This window comes from Aquarana catesbeiana, linkage group LG03 (genome assembly GCF_042186555.1).
Source record: "Aquarana catesbeiana isolate 2022-GZ linkage group LG03, ASM4218655v1, whole genome shotgun sequence".
In the NCBI taxonomy this organism is placed as follows: domain Eukaryota; kingdom Metazoa; phylum Chordata; class Amphibia; order Anura; family Ranidae; genus Aquarana; species Aquarana catesbeiana.
The window spans coordinates 309,839,519-309,864,538 of record NC_133326.1 but is presented as its reverse complement, the minus strand read 5'-3'; the positions used below and the strand labels follow the sequence as shown (position 1 = coordinate 309,864,538).

The window sequence follows — 25,020 nt, the reverse complement described above, 5'->3', positions numbered from 1 at the left end:
GTGGCAAAGTAGACTCATGGTGAGTTTTCAAGTGAATTTAGTTGGTGAATAGGCTTTTTAAATGTGATGAAACTGATAATCAGTGATAGCGGTTTAATAAATATGCACACAAGACTGTAAATGCCCTTGGTAAAATGTACTTTGTGGGAAATGTCTATTTTCTGAAAGTTTTTGTCTTGTGTCATAATTTGTCGTTTTTATTACTACTGTAGTTTGTTTTGATCATGTTTTTGCTTTAAATTTGCTGAGGCTGTTTTTATTGTAGCTAACTTAGAGTTGGTATTTTGTTTTGCATTTAGATCTTGATTACTTGGCTCAGTTAAATTCCATGCCTGCCACAAGGCGACTTCCTGTTGGTGCCAGTTCACAAGGAATGCATTCCTCTCCATTGCACTTAATTATTGGAAGCCCAATTAAAGAAGAAGATGAGCCACAAGATGTAGAGCTTAAAGCAAGAAGGCCGTATATTAAAAAGACAGATTTAAGAGAGAATTTTAAACAGGTAACGCATAACAACTTTATTTGACTGTTACAAGGCTTAAGCCTTGTAAATTGGTCATTGTGTTATCACGAAAGGCATCCCTGCTCTGTGTATCTTTGTAGATTTGATTTCCTTCCTGCAGCTAATGACCATAACATTAGGAGAAGGAGGTGGTTAGGTCTACAACATAAATTCTACATTTGTCTTTGTCTGCTTTTTTGTTAAACATATAATACCTAGAAAATATTAGACCACTTGGCATAGTACAAAAGAGACATATAATGTTTTTTTTCTTGAGAACTGATCAACTCCTGGCCAGGCAAGGCCGCCTTCTTCAAAAGTACCATTGCATTGTTGTACCTAGTGGCTTGCTTTTGTGTTTTAACCACTTACCCACTGAAACCCCCTTCCTAACCATACCAATTTTCAGCTTTCGGTGCTCTCACATTTTGAATGGCAATTACTCAGTCATGCAACACTGTACCTATATGAAATTTTTGTCCTTTTTTTCACACAAGTGTTTTTTTTTTTTTTTTTTTTTTTTTTTGTGCCCATGTAGAGAGGCCCAACATGCAGGGAGCACCATCTCCCTTACACCAATGTAATTTGACTACCTATTACACTTTTGTGAGCACTGTAGTGGCATGGATGATAACTGATGTGGCATTGATGAGCATGCCATATCAGTTATATTTTCCCCTGATTTTAAGGGGAAAAAAGTGCGTGTGGTACGCCGATAAATACAGTATGTACATTTTCAGCCTTGATTGTTTGTTTGTCTTGACTCGGAGAGGAAGGCTGACAGGAGCTTTACAGTGCTGACGTTCCTAGTGTTGTTGAGGATAAAGGGGATTTGAGGGAGATGAGACACTATCCTTGTAAGTTTAAAGTGATTTGTAAACTCGTTTTTTTCCTATAATAAACATGTTATACTTACCTGCTCTGTTGCAGTGGATTTGCACAGAATGGCCCAGTTCCTCTTCTCTGGTCCCTCTTCTGTGATCCTGGACCCTCCCTCCTGTTCAGTGCCCCCACAGCAAGCAGCTTGCTATGGGGGGCACCCAAGCTGAGTCACAGGTCCCTGTGTCTATTCAGACTTGGAGCCCTGACACGGCCCCACCCCCGCTCTCCTGATTGGCTAGCTGACTTTGACAGCAGCGGGAGCCAATGGCCCAACTGCTGGGTCTCAGCCAATCAGGAAGGAGAATCTAGGACAGCTGAGACACTTGTGGACAACGCTGGACAGAAAGGGACCTCAGGTAAGTGTTAGGGGGGCTGCTGCACACAGAAGGCTTTTTATCTTAATGCATAGAATGCATTAAGATAAAAAATCTTCTGACTTTACAACTGCTTTAACTCTTTTCTCTCTCCCTGGTGGCAGAATTTGCCCTGTCACAGCGCAAGACCAAAACTGGCCAAGCCATAAGCTAATGCAGATGATTTTAGGGTTGTATGGAAAACTGTGTATTTAGTGGTCTCATTTTTATGGTTTTCTTTCTTAAGCCTGCAAAATCATCGAATGCTGAGCATATTCATTTAAATGCATCACCTGTGCCTGTATCGTGGACTCCAGAAGCAAATGAAAGAACAGGAAATCTTATTCAACCCCAGTTTAAACAAGATGTTCAAGCTTATATTACAAATGCAGCAAGTATGTAAGATGCAACTAGTTTCATTATTTTATGAAAATATTTTATATTTGTTTGCTTTATTTTTCTTAAAGGGAATCTATGCTACTTTTTATAAGTGTTTCTAGATAGATATACAGTGTACGTAGAACAGATTTGTGATGTAAATAATGCAAATGATGCTTTGTATGTATACAGTATATGCGTGTGTGCGTATATCTATATATACTACTGTGCAAAAGTTTTAGGCAGGTGTGAAAAAATGCTGTAAATTAAGAATGCTTTCAGAAATAGAAGTGTTAATAGTTTATTTTTATCAGTTAACAAAATGGAAAGTAAAGAATTCCAAATCAACATTTGGTGTGACCACCTGTTGCCTTTAAACCAGCATCAAATCTTCTAGGTAAGCTTGCTCACAGGTTTTGAAGGAACTTGGCAGGTAGGTTGTTCCAAACATCTTGAACTTACCACAGATCCTCTGTGGATGTCGACTGCCTCAAAACCTTCTGTCTCTTCATGTAGTCCCAGACAGACTGAATGATGTTGAGAGCAGGGCTCTGTGGAAGCCAAACCATCACTTCCAGGACTCCTTGTTCTTCTTTACGCTGAAGATAGTTCCTAATGACATTGTGTGTTTGGAGTCTTTGTCCTGCTGTAGAATAAATTTGGGGCTAATCATACTCCTCTCTGATGGTATGGCATGATGGCTAGGTATCTTCCGATATTTCTCAGAATTGAGTACACTGATTCTGACCAAATCTCCAACTCCATTTGCAGAAATGCAGCCCCAAACTTGCAAGGAACCTCCACCATGCTTCACTGTTGCCCGCAGGCACTCATTATTATACCGCTCTCCAGCCCTTCACGAACAAACTGCCTCCTGTTAGTCAAAAATTGCACATTTTGACTCATCAGTCCAGAGCACCTGCTGCCATTTTCTGCATCCGAGTTCCTATGTTATTGTGCATAGGACATGGAAACCTAGCTAAGCAACTCAACTATGCACAAATCCTCTATTTGCGATCCTCCAGTATTGTAAGATCCTACTAGTTTAATATGTTTGAGGGGGCTGGACATGTATGCCATAATTAACCCTGTTTTTACTGTGCAAGCAGATAATCTTCATTATCCGTTTTAACTAGATTTGAATGTGGTCTGTCATAACAGGGTTAAAGGTAGCAAAGCTAAGATTCTTTAATTGCATATCAATGAGGACAAAGTAAAAAAAAAAATCCTTGCAGTCAGCCATGATGCCTTCTCCTGAGAAACATCTTAAAGGGAAGAAATATGTTAAAAAAAAAAAAAAAGAATTGAGGGGGTATGCTGTGTGAATGGGAACACATAAACATATAAAACATATAGTGAGAGTTTCTTGTAATTCATCCTTTAAATGCATTAACTCTACCATCTTTATGTCCAAACCCTTGCATCTATACTAGTTCATATTGTTACTGTTAAGATATGTAAATTATTGTTGAACTTTTAAAGACAGTTTAGTAGATTGTAGTACGTTTTGCTTTGGTATTTAGTGTCCTATGCTTTTTAATTTTACAGGCCCAAAGTTATCTACATCAATCAGTAAAGACATTGCTTCCTCATTGTCAGAAAAAATTGCTGATTCATTGACTAGTGAGAAAAGTGGAGCCCCCTTAACATCTGTTCAAATCAATTTCATAAGAAACATGATAGAGGAAACGCTTGAGGACTTCCGGTAATTTTTGTTTTTTTTTCTTTGTTTTCTGCTGTCATTTACAAGCTTCCTTATGCAGGAAGCCATGTAACTTTTGATTTTGGTTTTCAGTGGTCAGTGTACATTTGGAAGAAGACGATTCTTTAGGCATGGTAGTTCAATAAGATGCCGTTATATTTATTGAACTTTAGTTTTCTCTATCGTTTATTGAAGGGGACAGCCATGCTTCATCATGGATGGGTTTGATTATTATTATACAGGATTTATTTTGTGTTAACGGTTTGCAGCATCAGGGCAGGCTGTATAGTTACAATACAATTTAATACAGGAGGAATCAGAGGGCCCTGCTCGTTAGGGCTTGCAATCTAAAAGGGAGGGTTAAATGATACAAAAGGTAATAACTGTGGGGGATGAGCTGATGGAGAAAATAAAAGTTAATTTGTTAGGTGTGGGCAGGATAGGCTTCTCCAAAGAGAAGGGTTTTCAGGGAATGCCTAAAAGTGGACAGTGTAAGTGATAGTCGGACAGATTGGGATGGGGAAAGTCCTGGAGTTGAGCATGGGAGGAGGTGACAAGGGAGTTAGAGAGCAGGAGGTCTTGGGAGGAACAAAGAAGTATTTGGTGGCATTTGGAGACTAGGTTAATGGTGTAGCTGGGGACAGAGTTGTGGATAGCTTTGTAAGTTTAGTATTTTGAATTTAATTTGAGTGAGCTGAAGCCAATGGGGGGATTGGCAGAGAGGGGTAGCAGACACTGAACGGTTGGTATAGTGGATGAGTCTGGCAGCAGCATTCATGATGGGCTGAAGTGCAATAGCCTATATAAAGATAGGCCAATGAGGAGGGAGTTTCAGTAGTTGAGGTGAGAGATGACTGGGAATTAGTAACTTTGCGATGTCATTGATAAGGGAAGGGTGTATTGTGGAGCTGTTGCTTAGGTTGAGGCCGCAAGCTTTGGACAGTGATTGGTCTGCTGACCAGACTGTTCAGCGTGTCTTGGGATGACATGGAAAATCTCATTGGGAGTAAGAGCACTTTACTTCTTCAAGCTCAGAAGACAAAAGACTCCCGTCGCAAGGCATGGTCCCCCTCCTTTGCTCACAAGTGTTTTTCGTGGCCAGGGATCCTCCTCGATAGGGTTGCGCCGATACCCAGTATTTGCACAAGTATCGGTACTCTTGCAAATGCACTGATACCTGAAACCGATACTTTTAGGCTTGGTTCTTTGAGCTGTCAGTGAAGATGAACAAATGTTCCTCTGTTTAACCCTTAATTTACTCTAATCAGCCTTAAAGCGGGGGTGCACCTATCTATCGTTTTTTTTTTTTTTTTTTTGAGTTCATTCACAAACTTTTCTTCTCAGCATTACATACTCACATATTGTGTGTAATATGTCCGCCTGTGTCAGATTTCGTCGGAAAGAATAACTTATATTATTCACTCCAGGGGGTTTCCATCTTCATTGTGGGCATTTGAAGCCCACAAGCATTTATTTCCTGGATGTGGTGAATGCTGTGCTTCCAGCATTCACCGCTCGTTCCCGCACATGCTCAGTGGCATCCTGGGAAGCCTGAGACTAGCTCCCAGGAGTCTGGGAGAGGCTAGAAACACGCCTACTCCCACGGGAGGAGAACCAGGAAGTGCAAAGAAGAATAGAAAAATAAAAGGTAATTACGGCAATTTCAATTTTTTTAAATGGCATGTCAGCATCTAGGCAAGGAAGAGAATACATACAGATATTGTTCAAAATTTGGGTGGAACTCCGCTTTAATTAACTCCCTATTCTCCTCCATTTAATTATTCTTTTTAATGCTTTTTTTTTTTTTTTTTCTCACGTCTAAACTTTAAAACTTTTTTTGTTTGCTTTGTTAGTGAATATTTACACACATATATATTAACATATACCGTATTTATCGGCATATAACACGCACTTTTTTCCCCTGAAAATCAGGGGAAAATCGTGGGTGCGTGTTATAGGCCGATCCCCCCCCAATTGTGTGTGATCGGAGCGATCGCGGCAATTGCCGCGATCGCCGCCGACATACACAGCCGTGTGGAAATTCAAATATGGCGCCCAGACTGCAGGGACTTGGCGGAGCGGAGCTACACATAGCCGAGAGTCCTCGGGTTTTCTCGGCGCCGCTTACAGTCCCGGCCGTAGGCCGGGACTGTAAGCGACGCCGAGAAAACCCGAGGACTCTCGGCTATGTGTATCAGCGCTCCGCCGAGTCCCTGCAGTCTCGGCGCCATATTTAAATTTACACAGGGCTGTGTATGACGGCAGGGATTGCGGCGATCCCACAAAGCTGCACGGGGGGGGCAAGGCTGCACTGGGGCAAGGCTGCACTGGGGCAAGGCTGCACTGGGGCAAGGCTGCACTGGGGCAAGGCTGCACTGGGGCAAGGCTGCACTGGGGCAAGGCTGCACGGGGGCAAGGCTGCACGGGGGCAAGGCTGCATGGGGGCAAAGCTGCACTGGGGCAAGGCTGCACTGGAGAAAAGCTGCACTGACATGGCTGCACTGACAAGGCTGCACTGACAAGGCTGCACTGGGGCAAAGCTGCACTGACAAGGTTGCAATGGACACTGGGGCAAGGCTGCACTGACAATTCTGCACTGGGGCAAGGCTGCACTGACAAGGCTGCACTGGACACTGGGCAAGGCTGCACTGACACTGACAAGGCTGCAGATGGACACCGATAACGCTGCATTGATGGGCATTTTAATGTAAGTTTTTCTTCCTTAAACTTTACTCCTAAAAGTTTTTTTCCTTAAAATTCCCTCCTTAACTTGGGTGCGTGTTATACACCGGCGCGTGTTATACGCCGATAAATACGGTATTTACACATTTCACATTAAAAAAGCACAAAATTAAAAAACAAAATCAATTTATTTCATTTGTAAATGACTTTTCAATGCTTTGTACCATTGCCGACAGCTGAAGTGTAAACAAAACAGTTGCGGTAGGTATCGGTAATTGGTATCGACGAGTACTAAAAAAAAAGTATTGGTACTCGTAAACAAAAAAAAAAACACTGGTATCGGTGCATCCCTACTCCTCGAAGAACAAATCTACCAAGCCTTCCACCTCCTTTGTGGCCAAATGTTCTTGGCAGCCCAAGCACCAAGAACCCTGAACCTGCTGAAAAAAACACTTCTGCATGAAGATACACTCCCACCTCAACACTTCAAGGTGGGGGGATGTTCTCTGTGTGAATTTTCGGCTTGTTCACACTTCAGACAGGTGGTTCTAGAGGTTGTTTCTTCCATTTTCAAGATAGAATTCCAGTTCTTGCCCCTGGATTGTTTCTTTCCCTCCAACATCCGTCTTTCTGCAGCATTTAGCCAACTTGCATGCATTGGTTCTGGGAGTCATTACCCTAGTTCCATCCTTCAAACAGTACAAGGATTTCTTTTCCAATCTCTCCATGGTCCCAAAGGGAATGGGGTTTACCTAATCTTGAAGCTAAAGTCCTAAACGCGCGAAAGTCTTGCATGGAGTTGGTACGCTTATGCCCCGTACACACGGTCGGACATTGATCAGACATTCCGACAACAAAATCCATGGATTTTTTCCAACGGATGTTGGCTCAAACGTGTCTTGCATACACACGGTCACACAAAGTTGTCGGAAAATCCGATTGTTCTGAACACGGTGGTGTAAAACATGTACGTCGGGACTATAAACGGGGCAATAGCCAATAGCTTTCGTCTCTTAATTTATTCTGAGCATGCGTGGCACTTTGTCCGTCGGATTTGTCTACACACGATCGGAATTTAAAGGATCGGATTTTGTTGTCGGAAAATTTTATAGCATGCTCTCAAACTTTGTGTGTCGGAAATTCCAATGGAAAAAGTCTGATGGAGCCCACACATGGTCGGAATTTCCGACAACAAGCTCCAATCGCACATATTATGTCGGAAAGTCCGACCGTTTGTACAGGGTATTAGTTGTAGCCTCTTTACTCCAGTGGGACCTTGTAGCCTCTGTCCACATCAAGAACGCTTCACTTGACCTAACTGACAATTAGGGTCTTGCTACACTATACACAAGTAAAATGTATGTAATTTCCTTCCCACAAATGAAATGTATTGCTAGATTAGTGAACCATAAAGAAGGTTGAGAATATTAACCCATTCCCGCTGAGTATATGCATATATACAACCTCACGGATGTGTGTCTCTATATAGGACATATATGCATAGTTGATTTTATGCTGGTAGCGAGCTACAGAGCATGCTCCACAGAGACTGGGCTACTCACTGAGAGCCCTGGGTCCTGTACTTAAATTGGAGTTCCAGCTGTTTTTTTCTTTCTCTTTTTTTTTTTTTTTTTTTTTTTTTTTTTTTTTAATGCCACCCTGTTTCCAGCTAATCCCATATCCAACAGAATTAGTAGTGAAAGTAGGTTTTATTAATGTGTTTGTTGTCTTTGTTTTTTTTTTTTAATGTACCTTGCTGTCCCCATGGGGCGTGCTCCTGCCTTTAGTGTGGGCATCTGAAGCACACTGATTGGTATCTCCTTCTGGGAGCTGCTGGCTGTCTCGTGCATGCACATATACAAAGCACGGCGAGGCGATGCTACAAGCGCCAGATGCCCATTGACTCCTGGGATTGATGAAACTCATATCCCAGGAGCCAATGAACAGGCAGACATGACCTACCTCGCTGCGGCGAGGTACTGCGGAAGTGGAGGATTAAAGTGTCAAAAAATGGTATTTGCATTGCAGGGAAAAAGGTCAAGTAGATTATAGCAAGTGGTCTGTTAAGGAAATGATTAAGAGCTCCAATCGAGCCCAAGGTTATCTGCTACTGTCTCTAATTGAAAAGTGTGGATATGCATGCATATAAAAGTAAACACTCTGAGACACGCTCAGCTCCGTTACTTCTTACACTTCTAATTTATTCAAGGCGGTGCTAATGTTTTATACACACAAATACGTCATTGCTATGTTAGTCTAATAGGTACATCTCATTGGTTAAGATAGAAAAAGAAAATGGAGAATCTTCATAACGAGGTCTGGCTGTCCTTGGTTTTATCTTCAGTTCCGCGTTCTTCTGATGTGTGGGATGCAGGGGGTACCCGCCATCTTGAGAAAATATAGGAACAGAGCTAATCTGTATACTTATATAATGAGTAAGGAGAAAAATATGTATGCACATAAGAAAATAGACATTTTCAGATTATTATTATTATTATTTACATCACATTCCTTCACAATCCCCCCTAAAATGACTATTTTCTCTTTTCTGTCCCTAATACTAAAGGTCCCACTTTGGCCTGGCCCTTCTCCTCAGCAACTCTTTTAGGCTGTATATAGAATTGGGCAGCAACTGTTCACTTCCCTCCTCGATACAGCTGGAGAGGTGCAGTCAGGCGCTATCTATCCCTAAAACCCTATAGGACTGTGAGATTATGGACAGGGAGTGACTGTAGAGGAGTGAAGGGTTTGTCATCTTCCATCATAAGGAGGTCCTCTTCTTCTTGGTGGAGAAATGTAGGTGTGCTATTGTCTACAGCCTTGCTCATTAACTTTTTACGAAAGGTAGAATACAGCATACAATCAGGGCTAAAAGAACCAGGATTATTAATACCCTTACCCGTATCTGGGCGAGCACCTTCTGCCACCCACTCATCCAGCTAAAATATTGGTCCCATGGGTCTGTGATACCTGAGTTCTTCTTCAACTCCAATGACAGATCTTTTAATTTCTTCATAGCTAAAGTAACCTTACCATTTGGGCCAGTATTATCAGGAATGTATGTGCAGCAAGTTCCTGTTTTTTTTAATGGTTTTACAAAACACCTCCTTTCCCAGCTAGCACCATGTCTAAGGCCATCCGGTCCTGGAATGTCATGTAGGAAGTGGGGGCTAACTGGTCAGCAATTCGCTGGAGGGCATCTTTAGAGTAATTTACAAATCTCTGTTGGTTATAATATGTGTAGTGTCAGGTCACCTAGAGGCTGGGTGACAGATGCACACCGTTGGGATCAGGAGTGCACCGCAAGGTAGTGGACCCTACGGCTGACTGCTGCGGCTTAAACCCTGGGAGGTTCAGGAATCAGGTCTACTGGATCACTGACACAGATCCCACTGGGAGCTAGAGCATAGATTCCCCGGGGCGCGGAGTCTAAGAGCCAGCAGGTGTTCACCAGAGCCTTTAATGGTAAGGATGGACTGCGCTGCAGTCTGGCTCCAGGTCGCGGCCCCCAGGGTCTCACAGCTCACGCTCACGGTAGACTACAGGAGAAGAGGAAGGAGGCAGCAGGCTGGAACAACAAGGAAAGTAAGGTACAAGCCAAGGTCGGTAACAGGAATCAGATGTAGGAAACGCAGCAAGTACACACAGAGGCTAACACACAATGGTTGATCAGCACTGCTGGCTTGCAGTGCACAGGTTAATATAGGGTTCCCTGATAGGGCCTGGGGTGGGGCCATGCTTAGAGGAGAGGTTACAAAAGCAGTCAGGTGAGGGTCAGCTGGTCTCTAGAGATGAACACATGGAGACAGGTATGTTGATCGACAAACTCTATTGCATAACCATGACATGTAGTTAATCCAATCTACATTCTTGCTGACAGTTTTTATGGGGATCAGAGACTCAAAACCAGCTTTTACCTGGTCCCTGGCTTTAAATTCATCAGGTACCCCCCTTGGGACCCCTATGGCATCTATGTATACATGAGGGTCAAAGCTTCCGGAGAGAGCTGCTCGCTTCCTCCTCTGACTGTGTGCTGGGTCAGTGTATGTATCAGGGGTATCTTTGGTTAGGATATGGGGGCTTTCTATTTTCATCTTTTTTGTCTAATGCACTCTGTGGTCGCCCAGTCTGGCCCTGTGTTCCAACCCACTGGCCCCCACAGAAACCACAACTCTGTCCCCAGTAACTGTCTGTGTGGCATACATATATGTCCTTACCGTCAGGGATATCACTGTACCAATGGCATCACCATGAAGGGTCAAACGGACAAGGTACTATGTCACAGTAATCTAAGGTAAAGGTGGTCACATGTGTACCTGAAGAGTTACACCAAAACGTAATTATGTTATCATTTTTGTGATGGCCACCCCCTGGGCCCCCCCCCCCCCTAGGTCAAACAGAAAAAGGATATGCAGCACCCGAAAACATGCTCTCCTGCAGTGATAAGCGTGCATTCAGGTATTCTTCCTGGCCATCTTGACTGAGGTGGCTGTGGTCAGCAAAACTTGGAATGGACCATCATAACTTGGCTCAAGGATCTCCAGACAGTAGTTGGTGTGTTCCTGTATCTAATTCAGGATCTGGAATGGAAGAAAACACCTGGACATGCATTCAGGTTAATTCTAGTGATAGTGTGGTTACATAATTAGTCAACACATCAGACTGCAACTGTAACTGTTGTGGAAAGTAACAACCAAGTCTGGGAGCTGAACCAAACAAAATTTCATAAGGGGATAGGGCATGTTTCCCCTGGGGGTGTGTCTGACACTGAATAGGGCAATGGGCTAACTGTCTGGCCAACTCATGTTAGTCTCTTGGGCCATCTTTAACATCCTGTTTTTAATGTCCCATTCATCCTTTCTACCTTCCCGCTACTTTGAGGGTGGTATGGGATGTGTAGTGTCAACTGAACCCCCAGTGCTGCCCAAATCTCTTTAGTAAGGGTTACTGTTAAGGCTGGGCCCTGATCTCTCAATATCACCTCTGGGACCCCAAATCTACATACTATCTCACTCAGTAGTTTCTTAGCTGTGGTCCAGGCAGTCATGACCACTTCCACTAGGGCGTATTCGAATCTGCCACTTCTTGGCACTTGAGAATGATCAATTTGCATCCTCTGGAATGGGGTATAGGGCTTTTGCCAGGTGCTTCTTCTGTGCATCCTGGGTTACATTTGGTGCAGATAATGCATGATCTGCAGAAGTTGTCAGTCAGTGGAGTAACTCTTGGTGCAACACTTGTTGATAAGAGAGTTCGTCTTTGTCAAGTGGGCAGCTCCATGTGCCCATTGCACCACAGCTGGGTACATACTCCTGGGTAGACAAGGCTTCTTGTTGCACTCGAATAGTCCATTTCTGAGAGTTGCTCCTCTCCGTTTCCAGCTTTCCTTCTTATCCGGACTTGTTTCCTGTAGTTCTTTTAGATAAACTCTGTCCACTGGGAAAGTCTGTAAGGTAAGCACGGGGTGGTCTTCTTCTACCACCCTGCTGTCCACTTCCCGTGGACCACCAGCTGTCTGTTTGGCAGCTGAATTGGCTAGATGATTGCCTTAAACTTCCTTTGAGTTCAGTTTGTCGTGTGCTTTTACTCATAATAGTCACTTGGGTTGTGAGAAGCAAGGCATCAATCAAGTTTTCACAGGTGTTCCTGCAGCCATCAGGAATCCTCTGTCCTAGATAACACCATTATCATGGGCAATGCTGAAAGCATATCTTGAGTCCATATGAATGTTGGCTCTTTTTCCCTCTGCCTATTTACATGCTGTAGTAAGTGCTTACAGCTCTGCCTCCTGTGTAGACATCACCGGTGGTAAGGCTTCAGCTTGTAGAACAGTGTTTTCAGTGGTGACCGCGTGTCCTGTGTGGTCATGGGGTGACAAGTCAAGACTCTACTCCTCCTCCTCCTTTCCCCCCTCGAGAAGTGGAAGAAGGGTGGTAGGGTTCAGTGTTTGACAACTTAATAGAGTAATGCTGTCCAGTAGGAGGGAACACAGGAGTCTCAAGTGTCTGGTAGTGGACAAGTGTTTCGGCTGGATCTTGGTTGAATATGGCAACAACGTCATGGGGGGCAAGCACAACGAGGCAGTGTCCGAGGACCAAGTTCAAAGTTTTGTCAAGCAAGGCTTATGTAGCAAATCCAGCTCGCAGACACAATAGGCCTCCTCTTGCTACCGCATCCAGCCGACAGGAATAATATCCTATGGGGGTAGGCTGATGCCGTGTGATTGGGTGAGTACACCTGCAGCATGTCCCAGACGTTCGGATACAAAGAACTTGAGCGTTTTGCCGTAGGCTGGGAGCCCTAGCGCCGGGGGTGGCGCACTTAGAGGCTTCAAACTTTAGATATTTCTTCAGGAGACATCTGGAAGGGGTCTGATTGCAGAGCATCAGTAGGAAGGCTTCTGTAATCCATGCTCTGCACTAGGAAATTAGTCCAAGGAAAATGACAGGTGTTGAGCACCACTGCAATTTGGGCTTTGAGGCTCTGCAGCCCTGGTTGGCAAGATAGCACAACAGGCTTTCTGAGGTGACTTCAACAGGGGGTAAGTCAGCTGCACAAAGGAGAAGGTCATCAACATGTTGGAAGAGAATCACTTCCGGCTGTTCCTCTTGTCATGTGTCAAGGATGATAGCCATAGATTTTGCAAACTGGCTTGGAAAGTTCTGTGCCCCTTGTGGCACAACTGTTTAGGTATGTTGCCGTTTCTTTCCGTGGATGAATGCGAAAAGGTACCAGCAGGAGGGGTGAGGGTGGACACTGAAGAAAGCGTTTGTAAGGTCCACCTCTGTGAGGTATTTTGCAGTCAAAGGCATCCACAGCAGGTACCTGGTTCTCCTTTAGGATTCTCTTCTTGGGGTTATTGTGGTTTCCGGGGCAATGATGCGCCCACTTTTAGCTTGACTGAAACTGGTGGCACCTTTAAGTGACCGTTGTCTTCTGGTCCTGTGGACCATAGGCACGCAGGGATTCTGTCAAGTACTTCCGGCAGTATTGAACTTGAAGTTTTTGCCTTATTAAGTGTCATCAGGAGAGGCAGAGAACACAAAGCAGATTAGCCTTCTAAAGATAGGGGAGTATGTAACTTCATCCCCCCTTCAGGCGTGTCCTGATTGAGGCCTGTAGTCTGGACAACACATCAGCTCCTAGTAGATTCAAGGGACATGTAGAGGACACCACAAATCTGGCAAGCAAATCAGGAAGTGGACTGGAGCGGGGCACCCCATCCATTCCTACGCAGGAAACATCAATAGTGGAAAGGAAAGAATTATTAGGCAGGTTCACCGCCCTCAACACACTTTTGGCTGCACCCCTGTCAATGAGGAAAGTGGTAGGTTTTTCGTCTGGGACATCTTGGGGCTCTGCATTCTTTTCTGAAGTGACCCCGTTTCCCACAGTTGTAACAGGTGATCCTTTTCCCTGATATTGGGCAGTGGTGGTGGACTAGTGTAGGCGGGATCTTCGTCATGGGTTACCATGAGGGGCGTTGGTTTTTTACCTTTTTGATTTTCTATACCTCTGGTCACCAACAATAAATCAGACATTTTCATTGAATGGTATTCAGGGCGGGCCACCATCAGGCCTTTTCTGATATCCTCTCTGAGCCCTGAAACAAAAGCAGTTGATAACATGTGTGTGTGTGCCTTTATGAGTCTAGCATGATACTACTTCACAGACTCCCCTTTATCTTGGGTAATATCTTGGATTGTGGTGGTCTGATCCGTCAACTTCTCCTTTGCCCAGTCGTGGAGTTGTGCACAGAACTCCACGCCTGAGGTGTAGGAAGTGGCACTTGTCAGGCAGGCATCATTAAGGGCCATCTGCATGACTGGCCAAAAGACATATCCTGCTTTGATTTGGCATAGGCTGATCAAGTCTCTCCAGGCAGCTGAGTAAGTTTCTTGTATCTGCACTATCCTGTGGTAGAAGGGAATTGGCTGCTTCTCTGGGTCAGGCAGACTTGTCACTAAGGCCGCTGCTTGTGATAGAGTAAAAGCGACATACATCACTGGTGCCCCTTCTGGTAACCGAGACTGTTGTTGGGGCGGGGGCTGACAAGAGGCACTGTTCCTTATGGTTGCCAGCATGTGTTTGAGATCCTCTCGGAACTGTGAGTCCGGAGCCGGATTGGGGGTTAAATCAGTGGGTGGCCTTGCTGCCAGTTGTTGGGCTTCCCACTCAGACGCTTCTTCATCATTAACATATCCGGCCTGGGAATGTGGTGCTTCCGTATTGGGGAAGACAGGTGTGTGGAAGGAACCATCCCTGTTTAAAACAGGGAGGACTGGGTACAGGCAGTGTTTGAGCTCACTGGGTGTACCAAGATGGCCTCCGGCAGGAAGTGCACTGGGCTGGGCAGTGAGTGAAGGCATGGGTGCACCAAGATGGCCGCCGGGCGGAGTTGTCACAGTGGGCTGTGCTTGGGCTGGGAGGGAGAGAAGGGAGTGGTGGAGGGCAGGGTTGTCCCTCCCTTCTCTCGGTCCAGGTTTTTTGATAGGGGGGTGGTTTAGGCACATTATCAATTCTGTGATAAACATACATAATACAATTGGCATCTTTCTTGATTTCCTCTTCAATTCAACCCTCGTTGTGCAATGCCTTTGCAAGCTTCTGCCACAGCCAACAAGCCGTTATCACACAAAACCCCCCTTTGTTCTCTTATCAGCACACGCCATTCCTCTGCTTATAGCCTAGCAACGTAATCTGTGAAACCACTAACTTTCATTAATTTGGAAAACCGTTTAACTGCTTCACTGCCCTCCCTCCTCTTCACAATATCACAAGCTAGGATTCCTTTCTCCGGTTTAGTGTTCTTCTGACCCATCTCCCCCTCCTCTCTCAGGGCCTCCTAACACGTAACCAAGGTCTCTAACTCTGTTTTGTTCGTCTGCCGCAGTCTCGGCTGACGGTTTGAAGGGGGAATGAGGACAACTGATGGTTTGATGACCCTCCTCTCTGGCTCTCTGTTCTATCTCTTTGAGGGTCTGCCCAAACTCCCCTGTCACCGGGTAATGTACGTTTAATCTCAGTACAAGCACGTCAGGGGTAGTAGGGAGCAACGGCTTGTGACCCAACAGATCCTTCAGGTAGCCTCCTTCTCTGACTTTCACCAGTCCCCAACCCCTCTCATGTATAGCAAACAGTAAACCACAAATACTCTCAGGACAGGACATTACACCTGCCACTCTCTGAACTGTAAAGCCTCAGCAGGCTAAGATAACCACAAGGGCAGACCACCCTGCAAAAATAAACCCGTTTATAGACGTTTTTTTACAGCTCTACACCAAGAGGCCGACAACTCGTCTTGGGGTGAGACTTCTGTAACACTTTCAGACTGCAAAGCCAGCAGCTGAGATAACCCTCAAAGGTTCGTTAAAACCCAGAGTAACCCGTCTATAAACATTTGCTACAAGGGAAACAATCTCATTCCAGAGGCCGACAGCTCATCTGGAGATGAGACCACACATTCACACATGTAGCACTTTTAGACTGCTGAGTTTCGTAGCCCAAAGAATGGCAGACAGTGAACAAATACAGACAGCAGAAACCCATTGGCAGGTTCGTTAAAACAACCTCAGGCGAGGAAATACCTGCCTCTAAGACAGTCTCAGCATACCGACAGAATCCAGCCGTCAACCGAAAGATAAGAAAGTCGTACAGTGGTAAGAATATAAATCAAACTTACCGGTACTGTTAGGGCTGCGCAAACCCCACTCTTATCAATCAATTAACGCCCGAATGCTTGTCGCGGTATAGCTTCGACTGTAGCCTGAGGTCCCGGGTTTCGGCACCAGCTGTTATGGAAATGATTAAGAGCTCCAATCGAGCCCAAGGTTATCTGCTACTGTCTCTAATTGAAAAGTGTGGATATGCATGCATATAAAAGTAAACACTCTGAGACACGCTCAGCTCCGTTACTTCTTACACTTCTAATTTATTCAAGGCGGTGCTAATGTTTTATACACACAAATACGTCATTGCTATGTTAGTCTAATAGGTACATCTCCTTGGTTAAGATAGAAAAAGAAAATGGAGAATCTTCATAACGAGGTCTGGCTGTCCTTGGTTTTATCTTCAGTTCCGCGTTCTTCTGATGTGTGGGATGCAGGGGGTACCCGCCATCTTGAGAAAATATAGGAACAGAGCTAATCTGTATACTTATATAATGAGTAAGGAGAAAAATATGTATGCACATAAGAAAATAGACATTTTCAGATTATTATTATTATTATTTACATCACATTCCTTCACAGTCAACATGGGGGGGAGTTGATAAAAGGCCTGGAACATCGCTTTAAGATTGGGAACTGGGAGGCCTGGTTTTTGATCCACCTGATCGCTGTGATATCCTCTGAATGGCCATTACAGTAATTAGTCATTGTACAGCCCATCCCCATGTTTTTTTTTTTCTTTTTCTTGAATCAAGAAAATGTAAATTGAATCTCTTCCTCTTTACTAGAAGAGAAACGTGTAACTATGTGTTAAAGAAAATCTAGCTGGATTAGTGTTTGATCTAGGTCAAGGTTGGTGTATTATAGGGAGGATTAAAAAAACTTCAGTATAGTGTCAGGGTATTTAGGTAAAATAAGAAAAAGCAAAATGTGTAGTATTGTTTCTGGGCCCTACTACACGTACAAACACACGTGGTATTGCTGCGATTGTCAGGAGGTTTTTTATGGTGGTAAGTTATGGTAACTGCAAGAAATGTACACCTAAATATCCCCGCAACATTTTTTTTTTGTGCCTGTTGTGTGTTTTTTTTTGTTTTTTTTCTAAAAAAAAAAAAAAAATCGGGAGATATCCATTGCCATTTACCACCAAAGACAAACCCAATTTGTCCTAAAAAAAGAAAAAAATATATAAATCACCTGAATACACTAAGTAGTTGCGATTTGATATGTACAATTTTTAGGAACACATCTCAAAGTTGCAAAACTGTGTTCGGACATTAGGATTTGTTTTACCTTCTTTCATGAAGGGGTCAAGTTGGTGGCCTCATTAGCAACCAGTCAGGTTTTATTTCTGTTTTTGCTTCTGCTTAATTTTTCTTTGTTAAATGTTTTGTAAATCAGCCCTTGTGTGAACATGTGCATTTATACAGTTTGGGTTTAGAAAAGAAAAAAGTTTTTTGAACACAAACATAAGGTCAGTTCTGACCTACAATGAAATGCAAATGTCTTTTTTATTTCTCTGTACCCTTTATTTTGTACCCAGTGTTCACCTAGAGGAATGAAGTCAGAGCATGACAAGGGTATTAAAGTAGGTTTAGTAATTGGGAAAAACTAATTTTAGTTGTAAACTATTTAAAACTTTTGTGTCTGAAGCCAATACATTATTTTACTGACAACAACCTATCAAGCCTCACGATTTCACACGATGTTAAGGCAATCTACCAGATGGGTTTATGTATTAAATTTCTTTAGAGGAAAAGCAAATGACAGTGGCAGTCTGTGACCCTCTCCAGTGTTATGAACCATGACTGGACTGGGAGGAAGGGGGGTGCACTGTTCTGAACAGATAGAATTCTAACCAGCTGTTGGATGTGAAATCCTGTGAGCCACATTTGTAGATGTATAGAGAGAAGCCTACCACAGACGTGCTCCTGAAAGTAAAATCACTTGTCAATGCTGCAACTCAAATTACTATGCTAATTTGCCCATGGGATTGAGCTTTTATTAAATCATTAACAACACACCATTAATTATCAGCTTCATGCAATGAAACAGGCATTTTGGCAACTTGATCAAACATCAGTCTATATTGATATGAAGTGCATTTTATATTGGCAAATCAAATGTTCGGAATAAACAGCTAGCACAAGCTGAAGATCTGTAGCAAACCAACCTGGTTTGTATTTTTAAGTTTCTTTGCAGCTTTCTGTTGATGTGAACCTGTTTTTGGCAAAGGAACAGTTTTTCACTCAAATGTCGCACTCCTCGGCTGTATATACTCATCACCTTTTCAAAGTGATAAAAACTTTTTTTTTTAAATTTATTTTAGCTGATAAAATCCAAAAAAAATTGCATATTATGTATTTTTTTTCTTAAACCAGTCCCTGAACTGCTGTGCCTACCTCCCTGTTTGTGTGTCTTTAAGCTAGCTGGCTGCTAAGGAGGCACTTGTGCATGCATGCTCCCAGGCAGAGTTGTGTGCGTCCATTGAAACACACAGTGCATGTAAAGCAATGCCCTGGCTGCCTCTTCCCTACTAAGTGACAGACAAATGCAGGAGCCTATTGCTCCCCTACTCTGAGAGCAATAGAAGGTACTTTTTTTTTTTTTTTTTGAGTTACAAATAGCTACTTGAATTTTTTTTTTTCTTTTATCAAGCCAGTTTAGTATCACTTTTAACTTTCTAAGTTGAAACTTGCTATGGAGCCGTGTAGACAGGCATGTACCAAGGGGGTGTGTCACTTGTATATGTAACTTTAGCTTGACCTGAGGAGCTGATACTTGCATTTAGGGCAGTGTGTGCCCAGGGTAGAATGCTTAGAATGTAAGCAGTCTGCATTTTGAGCATTTGTCCCTGGGCACGTTTCCCTAAATGCATGCACTGCTAAGTGCACCATCCAGTTGCAGCAGCTGTCAGCCTTCCGTAAAGTTTGGCAGACCACTGGCAGGTGCACCTGTGCCCTCCACCTACAGCTAAATGCCAAAGCTTCATGCATGAGACCTAAGAGGTACAAGCATTGATCTGAATTCCCTGTTGCTGGCACTAACATCTTTTTTAGAATTGAATTCAAAAGGTGGCCTGTCTTTTTTTCCCCTAAAATTACCGTTCTCTCTTATAGGATGAGAAGGCCTGCATACTTTCATAAGTTAAAACACTTGCCAACCATCCGCTGCAGTTATAGTGCGGCAGGGCGGCTCTATTGCGCGAATCGCTGTATCGGTACGGCACTTCGTATAATAGATACAGTGGGCGCGTGTACGGCCCCAGAGCCGATGCATGTGGCCGGCGTATCGCTCCGCAGAGAGGCAGAACAGGGATCTGCCAGTGTAAACAAAGCAGATCCTTGTTCTGTCAGGGGAGTACAGTGTGATCGTCTGTTCCTTTTGATCAGGAACAGCGATCTCTCTGTACTCCCAGTTAGTCCACTCCCTCCACAGTTAGAAACACCTCCCTAGGACACACTTAACCCCTTGATTGCCCCCTAGTGTTAACCCCATCCATGCCAGTGTCATTTATACAGTAATCAGTGCATTTTTATAGCACTGATCGCTGTATAAATGTCACTGGTCCCAAAAAAGTGTCAAAATCTGTCTGCCACAATGTCGCAGTCTCACTAAAAAAAAAGCTGATCACCGCCATTACTAGTAAAAAAAATTAATAAAAATGTCCTATGCTCTGTCCCCTATTTTGTAGACGCTACGCTATAACTTTTGCGCAAACCAATCAATATACGCTTATTGTAATTTTTTTTTTTTTACCAAAAATATGTAGAAGATACATATTGGCCTAAACTGATGAAGACATTTTTTTTTTTTGTTTTTTTACATTTTTTTTTTTTTTTTTGCGATATTTATAGTAAAAAATGTATATATATTTTTTTTCAAAATTGTCAGTCTTTTTTTTTTTTTTTTTTGTTTATAGCACAAAAAATAAAAACCCAGAGGTGATCAAAGACCACCAAAAGAAAGCTCTATTTGTGGGGGAAAAAAGCACATCAATTTTGTTTGGATACGTCGCACAACCGCGCAATTGTCAGTTAAAGCGGCACAGTGCCGTATCGCAAAAAATTGCCCTTAGTAGTCCGGGGCTGAAGTGGTTAAAAAAAGTAAGAATTCTGTGGCACTCACAACTTTTTTTTTTTTTTTTTTTTTATTATTTTAACCACTTCCCGCCTGGCCCATAGCAGATGACAGCCGGGCGGTGGATCCGTTATCCTGACTGAGCGTCATATGACGTCCAGCAGGATAACATGCCACCGCGACGCATCGCTCCACCGATCTTGGTAAAGAGCCTCCGGCAGAGGCTCTGTACCACATGATCAGCCGTGTCCAATCACGGCTGATCACAATGTCAATAGGAAGAGCCGTTGATCGGCTTTTCCTCACTTGCATCTGACAGACGCGAGTAGAAGAGAGCCTATCGGCGGCTCTCCTGATAAACAATCAGCGTAGACCCCCCCTTAGATCACCACACTGGACCACCAGGGATCGTCGCTAGGACCACCAGGGAAGGGGCAACATGTGGATGGCCAGGTATGTACCCCATGGCCATCCACATGTGCCCAATCTGTGCCAATCAGTGCCCACAAATGGGCACTGATTGGCACCATTGTTTCAGTTTTGCCCAGCAATGCCACCAATCAGTTTTATCAGTGCCACCTGTCAGTGCCCATCGGTGCCACCTGTCAGTGCCCATCGGTGCCACCTGTCAGTGCCCATCAGTGCCACCCATAAGTACCCATCAGTACCCATCAGTGCCACCTATGAGTGCCCATTAGTGCCGCATACCAGTGCCACCTAGCAATGCCCATCATCAGTGCCCGTCAGTGCCACCTCATCGGTGCCACCTCATCGGTGCGTATCAGTGCCCATCAGTACAGCCATATCAGTGCCCGTCATTGAAGAAGAAAACTTATTTACAAAAAAATTTTACAGAAACAAAGAAACTTTTTTTCAAAATTTTCGGTCTTTTTTTTATTTGTTGCGCAAAAAATAAAAACCGCAGAGGTGATCAAATACCACCAAAATAAAGCTTTATTTGTGGGAACAAAATGATAAAAAATTTGTTTGGGTACAGTGTTGTATGACCGCGCAATTGTCATTCAAATTGCAACAGCGCTGAAAGCTGAAAATTGGCCTGGGCGGGAAGGTGTCTAAGTGCCTGGTATTAAAGTGGTTAAACTGACATGTTTTTTCTTTTTAGCCTTGGTTTAAACCCGTAATAAGGGAGACAAAAAGTTGTGAGTGCCTCAGATTCTCTATTAATTGTAAACAGCGCATATCTGACTTTAGCGAGCGTTGAATAGCATTTTCAGTCAATCTATGCACCAAGAGTCTGAGCGTGATGGGCACTGGGCCAGTGTAGTAATTAATACTTTACACACATGGTAGTCACCACCATATGTTTAAAAATATGTAAAATCCTTGACTCCTTCACGGAGTACATCATGGGACACAGATATCCTGCCCCATTTCCTAATGGTTTATGGCTTGCTACAAAAATTGGCATGCCCAGTAGAGAGGGGTTATTGCCTGGAGGGTTTTTTTTTCTTTTTTTTTTTTTTTTTTTTTTCCGTGTCCAATTACCGGAAGGTGGCAGCATAATCCTATTGGCATGGAAATGAAGATGCTTTGTGTCCTGTGATGTGTGATTTAATAAAATGGGATTTTACAGGTAGAACATTGCATTATCTTTTCCTGCCATGCCCAGACAGAAATGTAACAGAATTGGCATATAAAAAAAATAATAAATGCGCATCGCAGGTAAAAAATATGCATTTTTTTTAAATTAAAAAAAAAAAAAGTGCAACCTGTAAGACATGGCACTCACGATCAGAAGATCGTGGGTACAATGCCAGGATCATGCAGACTCTTCTCAGCTGTCTGTCGGTACCTCCGATACTGGCAGGCATTTACTGAATGGCAAGAAAAATCAATGGAACTACATAAGTGCTTACGAGTGCACTTGCAGTTCATTGAGAACTTGGCTGCTGCGGCCAACGCTACATGTAGATCATTCACAGAACTCTATGAATGAATGACGCATGGACGCCAGATTTCAATTCTAAAAGCAGGTGCCTGGAGAAGATTCCCCCGCCCACTGTCACAAGAAGGGGGGGGGAGAGGAGGCTGGAGCTGAAACATGTTCTACCCTAAATACAGGTGGAACATGTAACCTGTTCCAAGGTGAACTTCTCTTTTAACTATTTCTAAATATCGTTTTTATGAAGAGCTAATAACTGGACCAGAATGATATTACAAAACAGGGAAAAAATGCTTAGCAAACTTCACCTGATCTTTGGTTCCCTACATTGTTTTATTAGCTGTAGCAGGTTGTGTACATGTTGATGCTGCTGACATATGGCATACATTGGAGGCAAGTTGGTAACCATTTTGGTTACCAACTTGCATGTTTTATTAATGCCAAGATAGCACCCCAAATGCCCCCTTTTTGGAAAGTAGACACCCCAAGCTATTTCTTGCCGCTACAAACCTGCGACGACAAACTACATACATTTTTAAAAGCCTTTAAAATCCTTTACCAGTTACCACTTTAGATTTACAGAGGAGGTCTACTGCTAAAACTACTGCTCTCAATCTGACCTTCACGGTGATACCTCACATGCATGGTGCAATTGCTGTTTACATATGACACCAGACCAGCGCTTGCATTCGCCTTTGCGTGTGAGCATGGGGGGACAGGGGTGTGTGTTTTTTATTTATTTTTTTAATTGCTGTCTATTAGACCCTAGATCTCTCCTTTGCCCTCAAAGCATCTGACCACACCAATATCGGTGTGATAAAATACTTTCCCAATTTACCAATGGCGCTGTTTATATCTGGCGAAACCTAAGTCATGAAATGCTCATAGCTTCCGGTTTCTTAGGCCATAGAGATGATTGGAGCCGTTCTGGTCTCCAATCAGCTCTATAGTCAGCTGGTGGAACCACCAGCTGCATTCTTGGGTTCCCTGTTGGGACTTGAGAGCCAGAGAAAACCATGGAGTAGGGGGTGGGGGATATCTAAACCTGCAGGCATCATTCTGGTATAACCACTTAAAGTCCAGCATCATACCAGTACGTTGCTGGTCCTTGTTGGGCATATATTGTAATGTTTTTTTCATGCAGCCTGTGGGCTGCATGAAAAAGAGATTGATTGGTGGGTATGCCCACCATTAGAATACCGCCCTTCACCCAACCACTTCTAATGATGGGCATACATGCACCATTTTTTTTTTTAACTGGTGGTGAAATCGCCACCTACAGAGCTGGAGTCGCTGATTTACTTATCGTGAGAGCAAACACTGTTGCTGTCAAGATAAATAAATCAGTGCTGCAGCTGAATGGCGTACCTGCTAAGCAAATGATGGATAACAATGAAACAGAGTAATATTACATTATAACAGTAATACCATACCCGCAATGCAAATGCAATAAAACATAGTAAAAAATAAAACATTTTTTAAACGCACTTTGTCCCTAAGAAATATATGACGAAGCATGGGGGCAATCCGCCCCTAATGTTAGGAGCAAATTGCTCCTCCACCCCTGCCCCCGTGCTTCGGCATATATGCTCTTTTTTTTTTTTTTTTGCACTTTTATATAAACTGTAAACGTTCCAGATTAGGGTCTCTCAAAATGTGATGGCCATCTCATCTTTTGAGACCCTGCATTAGTGTGCCCTAGGACCGTGTAGTGCTGTACCCTACGCTAATGCTCCACTAGTGTGTGTGGTAGCGTTTAAAACAGTCACCAATGCAGAGATCAGGTTGGTCAGGACAGGAGGGACAATAAAAGCGGGTGTTGCACCTAAATCCGCGTTTTCTGCAGACACGACATCTTCTTTGGTGTGTTCTTTGGGCAGGGGGTACCAGGGAGGATATACGAAAAATGCCTCTCATGCAGCTGGCTCACTGCATTTGCGTTGGGACAAAGCAGCGTCCCAACGCAGTCGGGCAGTCTACAGGCAGTCCCGTGTTAAGGTTTTATTCGTGGACACAAAGAGGATTCTCCACAACACCAGTCGCCTTAAGAATTTGGACTGTCGTACTTGTGAAGAGGGAGGACAGAACGAAAACATTCCATGAATCCCTCCACTTCACTGCTAACAAATTATTACGTTTAAAGAAGGCTCTCCCCACGTCTGTCAGGACTCTACAAGCCGTAGGGGGGAAGCCCCGACGATTAGATCGCATGGTGCCACATGCACCAATTCCACAATCAAGGTGACTAGAACAGGTGACTAAAAAGTGGCACTTGTGTAATAATTGTCCACGTACAAGTGGTACCCCTTTCCGAATAAGGGTGACACCAAGTCCCATACAATCTTACCAGCGCTCCCTATGTAGTCCGGTCAGTTCTCCGGCTCCACTTGACTATCTCTTCCCTCATAAACCATAAATCTATATGCATATCCTGTTGCCCTGTCACAGAGCTTATACATCTTGACCCCGTATCTGGCACGCTTGCTGGGAGGCTATTGTTTGATAGACAAGCGGACAAAACTTAATCGGGGACTCCTGAACACAGGCAACTTAATCCGGAGTAAACAAGGCTGCAAACTGCTGGTTGAAGTGGTTTACAAGGGGCCGAATTTTGTGGAGCCGACCATATCCAGGGTCACCCCGAGGACGACACAGTTCATTATCATTGAAATGCATGAACCGCAAGATCTGCTTGTATCGTGTCCTGGTCATGGAGGCAGAGAACACGGGCATGTGGTGAATTGGGTCAGTGGACCAATATGACCGCAACTCGTTCTTTTTAGTGATGCCCATGAGGAGGGATAGACCCAGGAAGGTCTTAAATTTGGAGACCGTAATAGGTCTCTAATCTCTGGCAAGGATCAACTTAG

At 43.7% G+C, this 25,020-nt stretch overlaps 1 protein-coding gene across 1 annotated transcript in view; it reads left to right on the top strand.

The window, feature by feature from the left end:
- The window catches only part of NEDD1 (NEDD1 gamma-tubulin ring complex targeting factor), a 149,674-nt gene that overhangs the window by 81,498 nt on the left and 43,156 nt on the right, over positions 1–25,020 (top strand). Inside the window, exons 11-13 of the mRNA XM_073620264.1 lie at positions 300–502; positions 1,985–2,132; positions 3,664–3,820. Of these exons, the coding sequence (XP_073476365.1) occupies positions 300–502; positions 1,985–2,132; positions 3,664–3,820 (508 nt within the window). The remainder of the gene's footprint in view (positions 1–299; positions 503–1,984; positions 2,133–3,663; positions 3,821–25,020) is intronic.